At 29.0% G+C, this 9,699-nt stretch overlaps 1 protein-coding gene across 1 annotated transcript; it reads left to right on the top strand.

Moving 5' to 3' along the window:
- Positions 1–1,624: 1,624 nt before the first annotated feature.
- On the top strand, positions 1,625–6,292 carry LOC126555668 (zinc finger MYM-type protein 1-like). The gene is made up of 6 exons (XM_050210568.1): positions 1,625–2,414; positions 2,516–2,587; positions 2,733–2,852; positions 2,968–3,069; positions 3,472–3,573; positions 3,855–6,292. Exons 1-6 carry the CDS (start codon positions 2,264–2,266, stop codon positions 6,227–6,229), a joined length of 2,922 nt encoding a protein of 973 aa, XP_050066525.1. The 5' UTR covers positions 1,625–2,263; the 3' UTR covers positions 6,230–6,292.
- Positions 6,293–9,699: the final 3,407 nt, after the last annotated feature.

Genomic DNA, 9,699 nt, shown 5'->3' with positions numbered 1-9,699 from the left:
TGACGACCACCGAGAGCTTCGGCGGCGTTTTTGTCTATCGTTAACCGTTGTTAAGATCGATCCCCGCCCGCCGCCGTTCTATTTAAAGTCCGTGCTTTTTAAGCGTTTTCGCGACTGATTATATATTTGAGTTGTTCTCTTATTAGTCTTAACTATTATCTATATCTTCTATCATATATATATATATATATATATATACGTTGTTTTTTTCTATTCTGTCTATCCGTACCTCCGAGGTACACATTATATATCTATACTTGTTATTCGGACGCACAGTGCGCGTACTATTATTATTATTATTATTATTATTATTATTATAGTAGTTCGTTTTCTGTCGTTATATACATTTGTGTTACTTTGTTTTTACTTCGCTGTTCTTTTTCCTAATATATTATATTAACTTGTGCTACGTGACAAAGTGATAGTAGTGTTGCGTCCCGACTAGGTCGATTCATGCATCAACGTACAAAATGAATACGTCGTGTTGTTCAAGTATAAGTTAATTGTTTATTAAAATAAGTCTTGCACGAATACAAATATTATAAGCTTAATGTAGAATATATAAAATAAGATGGTGAGTGGTGTTACGACCTGCCTCAGAAACTGATATCAAAATGACTTGAGTGGTGTTACGACCGGCCTCTGAGTGTCATAGATATCCCTATTCGTTGGTTATACAGTAACCTTCTGTCGAGCTCTTGTCTCGATCCCTCTTATATATGATTTCTTACAAGAGTGGGCGGTGACTTCGTCATACGAGGGGTCCCGGAACGACTGCTTGTGTATTCTTACCCATGATTCTTATCGAATCGTTAAGACACCGAGTTTCGACTTTTGCAAAGAGACGTGTGAATTTACTTTAATTGTCAAATTATTATATTAATATAATATTCTACTCTCTCGTGTCCTGTACTCGTGTGCCTGTGGTATTAATTTTACAAGTTAGGAAATTTGACATTGTATGATCTTATGCATATAAAATAATCGATACGGACAGTATAGGTCCGTAACAGTAGTATATATTTGTATGTTCTGAGCACTTTTTTTACAGGGAGATTTCTTCATTTCAAGGGGGCATTTCTACATGCTCCACCGTGTAACAAAATTCTCAAAAAACCCTAATGTATGTTCTGAGCACCTTTTTTTACAATGAGATTTCTACACACGTTCACTGTGTAACAAAAAAAATCTCAAATTTTTTTTTGTTTAAATGTTACGCTAACTCAGATTTACCGTGTAACACAATGTGGTGTTAACATATATATTGTCCACCAACTGAAATAATTATTTCAAGAAAAGAACGCAAAATTATTAAATAAACTTTTTTATTATTATAAATTGTATTTACACAAGTTTTCTTACTTCTCTAGTAAAAGGTACATATTCTACAATACGATCATAAATCAATAAACAATAAGCAGTTATACCTGTAAGCGATTCTGAAGCTTCAATTTCTAATTGTACATCCACTGCTGAGGCTGTGGCTGAATCGTTCTGTTTCGAAGTATCAATGACTATAATTGGAGCGTTTGAAAGAAAAGTAGAAGGACTCAATCAGTGGCGCCGAACATGTATGGCAAGTGGGGTAAATACCCCAGAACTTTTTTAGGGGTGGGTTAGGTTAGGTTTGTGAATGACGGCTTTTATTATTTAATATTATTGTATTAAATAGTTTACAGTCTTACAGACAACAGATAAACAAGAGTGTAAGACTCAGCTTTAGTCGAGAGACAGTTAATGCTGTAAGCAGTATGCGCTGTAGGCACTAATCACTAATAAATAAGTAATGACTAATAACACGTAATAACTAATACCCTGCGGCCTGCACCGACGCATGATAACCAGTCACCCATTCTACTACCACCCGCCTAATCATAACGCATTATGCCCGATAGTGGGAGTGCACGTTCTGTCGTTGAACAGTAATATTACTGCAGAAGCGGCTATTTTTAGAAAACAAATTGGAATTATTTAAAAATAATATGAAATATATTATATTAATATCACAGTCCATACTCTATGGTATAAACTATTTTGTGATAAATATAATGAAACGACTAACCACTAACGAGACAAAAATAATTTGTTTGGGTATTAGGAGTCTTGTACTCTTGTGCAATAGTTGTATACTTGTATGGTTAAATGGTTACAACTTAAAAAGTATATTTACTCGTGTTCTTGATTCGCAACTCTCATGCCTGTTATTTTTCGTTATTTTTCTAATAATAAAAATATATATTATTAATATATTAAGTTATTAAGTATGAATTTGACGTGTGAGTTTTGTCGACGTGATCGAAATAATCAAAATGATACAAATTGGAAAAGACACATCGAATCATGTCAAAAAAAAAATAAAAGACAAAAAGTTAATTTGGATGGATTTTTTAAAAAAACAAATAAAATCTCTACCTGTAAGTATTCTTCAATTAAATAAAAACTTTAAATTCTCTGTAAATTCATGTACCTTAATACTTTTATAAGAATAAAATAATATTTATTTAAATTATTTAAGCTATTCAGCGAAGTGACATGATGGTTAACGTAGATGCCTCTTCACCGTCTTCGAGCACAGTTAAAACATCCAGTATGTACATTTTATTCTTGTTTTTAGTGTTCATTAGTGTTTTTATTTACCTCTGTTAATATATTAATTCTGACTTTAAAATAAATTAGTATGCTATGTCACTGTATTACTGTATGTATAATCATGTTAAATTTATATTTTAAAGTTGATAAACTAGAATTGTCGTGCAAAAATTCAGTTACAGCTATATCCAGTCCCAGTGAAAATTTAAGTCAGATGCAATATATTGCTTCATCTGAATTGAGCACAAATCATTTTGATTCAGGTTATTATATTATACTAATTATATAGGTACCAATATATCTACATCATTATATTCATGTTCTGTAATTTAGATAAAAGTGTATTAAAAAAAATAAATATACAAATTATTCCTGCAGATAAACTAGTAGAATTGGACAGTTTCGATAAAAATAAAAGCAATGATGAAAATATATTGATGGATGAAAAAAGTGAAGCACCATCTCCAACAACTGATCACGGTTAGTAAATGGTTTGTTTATAATCAAACTGACATATTTTGAATTTGAAATATAACCATAGATAGCAAGATATATTAATGTTTTGAATATCAATAATATATTATCTGTATGTATTTCATAGAAAATTAACTAATTAAAAAGTTATTTTTTTTAAATTTTTCAAGTTGACTATTTAGTATATTCTCTAATCAACTTAATTTTTAATAACCAAACTAGTTAATGGATCTATAGTAATTAATTTGATTTATCCAGTTGATATGTAAAATAATTAGTGAAGTTAAAATCATATTTTTAGCTTATACGTAGGTGTGTAATAAGAAAGAATAATATAAGATGCATTTTTGTAAAAATAATTTATTATTATAAGTGCACTATCACTATATGTATTTTTGTATACTATAGATTATCAATTACTTTCAAATGATCTTACCAAAATTTCTGTTGATGATATATTGACGGAGAAAGAAGTCGAAGGACCAATACCGTCTCCAACAACTGATTATGGTTAGTAACTGGCTTTGTTTAAATCAAACTGATTATATTTTGAACTCAAGCTATTGATAGCAAGAGAGTTGAATATTTTGAATGTCAATATATTATAATTATTATATGTGTATATGCTTTTTATGTTTGTTTTAAAAACATATAACATAGCAAACTATACATTCTGAATAACTAATTTAATTGTTATGTTTAATATAATACCTAGTGAATTGAACTCATGTATTCCTGGTTAGTGATTGACCATTTATGCTTTTATTAATGCATGCATATTTTGTTTTAAGGACAAAGTGATTCAAGAACAGAGAACGATCCTGTAAGATTTTCAAATACAAACAAAAGATTAAGTTTTGAAGAGAAAAAGTATATTTTAAACTTGGGTGCTTCTCAACCAACATCTCAGCAGATGCCATTCCAGAAATTCCCAAAAACTAACAAATACAGTTTCCATCCTCAGTGGTACACTAGAACTTTGCCTGATGGATCTATAGGATACCGTAAATGGTTATCATATTCAATTTCATGTGACAAAGTATTTTGCCTTTATTGCATGTTATTCGGTAAATCTCCTAAGAAAGCATGGGTTTATGATGGTGTTTCTCGTTGGAAGGATGGAAACCATATGTTAACATTCCATGAAACTTCATCAATACACATAGCTGCATCAATTGATGCAACTATACATGAGAAATGTTCCCCAATATTACCAGCATTAGAAGAAAAAAAGAAAATTGATGTTCAAACTAACAGAGTAGTTGTCAAACAACTGATAGATATTACGCTATTTTTAGGAAAACATGGACTTGCGTTTAGAGGCCATAAAGAAAAGTGGACAGATTCTGTCCATGGAAATTTTAAAGATCTAGTTATTTTATTAGCCGAATATTCACCTGTATTGTCGTCATATATTACTCTTTTAAAAGATAAGGGAAAATCTATGACATCATTAATATCATGGCAACGACAAAATCAGTTGATTGATGCTATTTCAAATTCAATAAACAATTCGATCTTACAAGAAGTTAAAAATGCTTGTGTTTTCAGCATATCTATTGATACAACATTTGACATATCTAGACAAGAACAGGTGTCTTTCATAGTGCGTTATGTTGATGAAAGCAATGGTATGATCTATGAACGTTTACTTGCAATGTGTTCTACTGCATCTACTAAAAGTGAAACACTATTTAATATCTTCAAAGAAGTTTTTAATAAAACTTGCCTTGATTGGAAAAAAAACCTTATAGGACAGTCATATGATGGTGCAGCTAATATGAGGGGCGAGTATAATGGCTTACAAGTTAAAATTAAAAATGAAAATCCCCATGCTGTTTATATTTGGTGTTGGGCTCATCGTCTGAATTTGGTAGTGGAACAAGGTGTTGCAAGTTGCCTTGAAGCAGTTGATTTCTTTGGAATTTTGGGAAAAGTCTTTGATTTTATATGTAGCAGTAAAAATCGTGTTTTTCTTTTTGATAAAAATCAAAAAATGCGTAATCCCAAATTACCAGTTCGTCGTTTGAAACGTGTAACTACTACTAGATGGAGTAGCCACTCTACAGCTTTAGGTACAATTTTACTGACTTGGGAATCTTTAGTTGATACACTGGAAGATATCTGGACATCAGAAGCTTCATCAGATGCATCATCATTTCTTTCATATTTTCAATCTGAACGATTTCTGTATACATGTTTTTTATTTAAACATATTTTTTCCATACTTGATCCATTAAGCAAAACCTTCCAAGCAAAAGATGTAGATCTTATCACAGCAACATCAATGATAAGATCTAAAAAAGAACAATTATTAAAGCTCCGCGAAGACTTTAAATCAATTGCTATTGAAGTGAAGCAATTCATTGAAAACCATAAAGATGAACATTTTACTCCTTTACCACAAAAACGAACAAGAAAAAGAAAAATGATGCCTGGAGAACAAGCAATAGATGAACCAATTTCTGACCCTTTGACTAATTTTAAGTATCACACTTTTTATGTAGTGCTTGATATCATATACAGTCAGATCAGTCAAAAATTCAATGAATCAACTCTGTCTATATTTAAAGATTTATCACTAATAACTAAAAAAAGGATTTTAGAAATAAAAACGGATAATAAAAAATTACCTAGTGATGCCTTTGAAAGTGTAGCATCAATATATTCTAAGTATTTTAATGCAGAAATGTTAAGGACAGAATTCATATGGCTTGTTAGTTGTTTTTCTGATTTAGAAAAAACCATTTGTCTTCCAAAATATCTTCATAAAGATAATAAAACATATTCTGATTCTGAATCCCATAATTCTGATTCAGAGTCTGATGAAGAATTAATTCTTAAAGACCATATTGAAGATTTTACTAATAGCAGCTCTCTTATTTATATATTCAAATTAATTTGCAGTTCAAATATCAGATTTACACTACCAAATATTTACATGCTGGTCAAAATTGCAGTGACATTACCTGTTTCCAGTGCTTCGACCGAACGCAGTTTCTCAAAACTTAAATTAGTAAAAACTAGATTGAGATCAACTATGGCTGAGTCTAGATTAGAAGGCTTAATGCGCATTGCATGCGAACAAGATATTGAAATTAACACTGATAGTGTTATAAATAATTTTGCGAAAAATAGTAGCCAGTTATTAAAATTATTAACTTAATTACCATTTATACTTATGAACTTACAGTGTAACCTGCTTTAATAAAACAATTATTTATGTATACTTAAACAGTTTATATTTTATGGATAAAAGCAAAATTTTAAATCTCTTTATTGGTTAAATATCTATATTATTAAATTAATTAGGTGCAAAATGTCATTATCTTTCATAAGATAAAAAAAAAAAACTTTTAGGTGGTTGCAAGCCCGGATTAATTATATATTGGTCCTCTTATAGCTCAAACTAAAAACAAATTGTGTAACAAAATTTGTACAGTTGTATTAAATTGCATAATTTTATACCATAAAAAGCGGGTAAGTGAGTACCGCTCTGCTGTACATTAGGTGCCGTATGGATCATTATTATATATTATAGGAGTGTTAAATTTGAATCCAATGATAGTTATCATTGTATACGAAAAACGATTCTGAACGGAGATGATTTGTCAGCCTAGGATATAATTTCTAGTGGTTGGTGAAAAAAGTGGTTTATGTTTTAATGGCCTGAATACAACAAAATTTAAGTTCTTTTATAATAATTGTAAGTTAAACTTATGAAAAACCTTGTATTAAATTTTCAACTCTTTGCTACTTATACAAAAATTTTTATGAAATATACCTACAAAATAATTTGCAAATATTCATGGTTTTGACGAATTTTTGTCAATATTTGAACTTCAAATGCTAATAAAAAAAAATTGTGCCTATGTATTCTTATAATTTTTTAATCACTATAAGAATAACATATGAGGAACTTTGTATAAAATTTTCAAGTATTTTGATAGGGCCAAAAAAATTTTATCGACCCTTCAAAAAAAATTTTTCAGAAAAATTGAAAATTTCAGTTGTCTATAAATAGCTCAAAAAAACTCAAAATATTTTGAAAATTAAATCAAGTAAATGAAATGCCAATCTAAATAACTGGTAAAATTTTCAAGTATCTACGACTTATACTTTTTGAATTATAACAAATATCAAAAATCGTTTGAGGCTAAACCGTTATTTAGCGCGGTTTTGTAAAAATTTAAATTTCAAACACTCATAAAAATTTTTTGTCTGAATCCGGTAGAGGTTTTTTTACAGATATTTGAAGAAAAATGTATGGAGAACCTTGTACCAAATTTTCAAAACTTAGTTATAAAAGAAAAAAATTTTATGATTTTTCAACTTCAAAATTACTTGCAAATTTTCGCGTTTTCGACAGATTTCGTAAAAATTTGAACTATAAACTCTTATAAAAAAAAATTGTGACTAACGATTTTTAATTTTTTTTAGCTACATTAAAAACAACTCATAAGGAACCTTGTATTAAATTTTCAAAACTTTTTGGTCATCCAAAAATTTTTTATCGACACTTTAAAAAAAATTTCTCAAAAAAATCGAAAATTTCAGTGGTCTATAAATAACTCAAAAAAAGTCAAAATTTTTTGAAAATTTAATTATATACAGATACCGCTGACATTAACATTTGGTGAAAATTTCAAGTATTTTCAGTGATTAGTTTTTGAATTACAACCATAAAAAAAATCGATTTGGTCGAAAACTGGTTTTGCGTAAAAATTGCCGTTTTTCCGTCATTTTTTTTTTGTTTTTCTCGATTTTTTTGAAAACTGTTGGAAAATGTTAACTTTTTACCTCTATAATGCACCAAGGATATTCACTTTTACATCGGAAACCACCCCCATAGTTTGAAATTGGAACATTATTTCGACTAGTTATGCTGTACACAGACACAAAAAAAAAAAAAAAACACACATCATTGTAAAATCAATACATTCATCACTTCGTTCAGAATCTAAAATAATAATAATAATATTTAATAAATATATAAAAAGATTATGGATGAAATTTAGTAAAACATGGTTCTAGACAAAGACTTGGATGATCTGGACAAGTTGGACAGAAATATGAGGTATCTTTTCGGATTTTCTTTCTTGCGCAAACATAACATCTTTTACGAAGTGCCCTTCCATTTTTTCCTACCTCGTGTGTTTTTGGAATGTGTTTTCTTTTAGTATCTTGTCTTGGTTTTGGATATGCTGGTAAAAGTTCACTGAGAATAGACCACTGAACTGTATACTATGGAACGCGCATTGTGTTTACGTTCTAATATAAAATGTGTAACACTCCTAGAGGCCGCCATATTGAGTCTGCAAATGTTCCTTTCCATGATATTTCATGGATAAGACTATTTTATTATCTCATCCAATACCAAATATCAATGATATCACGTTATAACATGATTATACAGAATAATCACAGGTATATAATAGAATATGTATATATTATTATATATCTATGATAATACATTTGCATTTTTCAGTTATTTAAATATTAACATTTAACGCCATTGACGGTTATACAGTTATACACGTGTTCATACTTCGTAATTAAATTACTACTAGCATTAGTAATTGAATAATAATATAAATAGTGGGTTATTATAATAGTGAATAGTAATATTTCATAATGTAGTTTTATGAGTTCGATGTGGAGAAGATCTACATCGTTTCATAAGTAAAACGTAGTACCTATAGTCATAGATCTTATAACTTCAACAAGTATAAGCCATAAGGTGCATGAATGTAGACGTGGTGCAGTGCGTTTTTTTATAATGTATAATTTTCATATAAATTTTGCATTAAAGTAATGAAAACAGGAAATAAATTGGATATAACTATGGAAGACATAGGTAATTATATTTTATTTTACTATTGGTAGGTATTATTGTATATAATATTATATAATTTTTATTAATTAATAAATTTATACTGCCTTGCTAAATTTTAAACATTTTGTATATTGCTAATCTAGTTAAAAGTTTACGTTTGTTTTTGCCTATCATATTTATATTAATTTTTTGGTTTCATGAAAGTTTCTTATTCTTATGAACATAATGATATTGTTTTTATTAAAATTGGAATATGGTTTTTTTCAGAATCAAAGGAATGTGCATTTAGCTGATTAAATACATTTTTTTGACTTAGGCGACTGAAAACAGATAATGCTAAATTTTGTGAAAATCATGTTCACCTATTTCTGCAATGTCATTTAATACTTGGCGATTAATAATTCTGTCATGTGGCAATAGTTTATAACATCACTTGCTGTATTATAAGGCCACTCGGCTTTTTGTATTATAAGAAGCACACGCGATTTTCTTCTAAGTTTCCTTTGTATAAATGCTGCTATACACTCATGACATTTTAGTCGTTTTGCTAACCTACAATATGTTTTATTTAATTAATCTTACCAGTTTTGATTAAATAAAATTTTAACTTACCATTTGAACAACATATCCTGCAACTAAAGCCTGCATTCTCTGAAAATTCACTAAGTACAAATAATTCGGTGGCATTTCTAAGCCTATATCATAGAGTTCTTTTAGAATTTCTCTATTATGATCAATTTAAAATCAGGTAACAACTCATATTATCTTCTTTAACATTAATATCTTCATAGTTTAACAAT

This window comes from Aphis gossypii, unplaced genomic scaffold (genome assembly GCF_020184175.1).
Source record: "Aphis gossypii isolate Hap1 unplaced genomic scaffold, ASM2018417v2 Contig00987, whole genome shotgun sequence".
In the NCBI taxonomy this organism is placed as follows: Eukaryota; Metazoa; Arthropoda; class Insecta; order Hemiptera; family Aphididae; genus Aphis; species Aphis gossypii.
The sequence above is the reverse complement of the archived record's forward strand: the minus strand, read 5'-3'. Positions and strand labels throughout refer to the sequence as shown.

Bases quoted from the DNA above. Each gene is read 5' to 3' on its own strand.
- LOC126555668 (XM_050210568.1), top strand. From the start codon at position 2,264: ATGAATTTGACGTGTGAGTTTTGTCGACGTGATCGAAATAATCAAAAT. The intron at 3,070-3,471 runs GTTAGTAAATGG...TGTATACTATAG, and splicing joins ATCTCCAACAACTGATCACG to ATTATCAATTACTTTCAAAT. The intron at 3,574-3,854 runs GTTAGTAACTGG...TTTTGTTTTAAG, and splicing joins GTCTCCAACAACTGATTATG to GACAAAGTGATTCAAGAACA.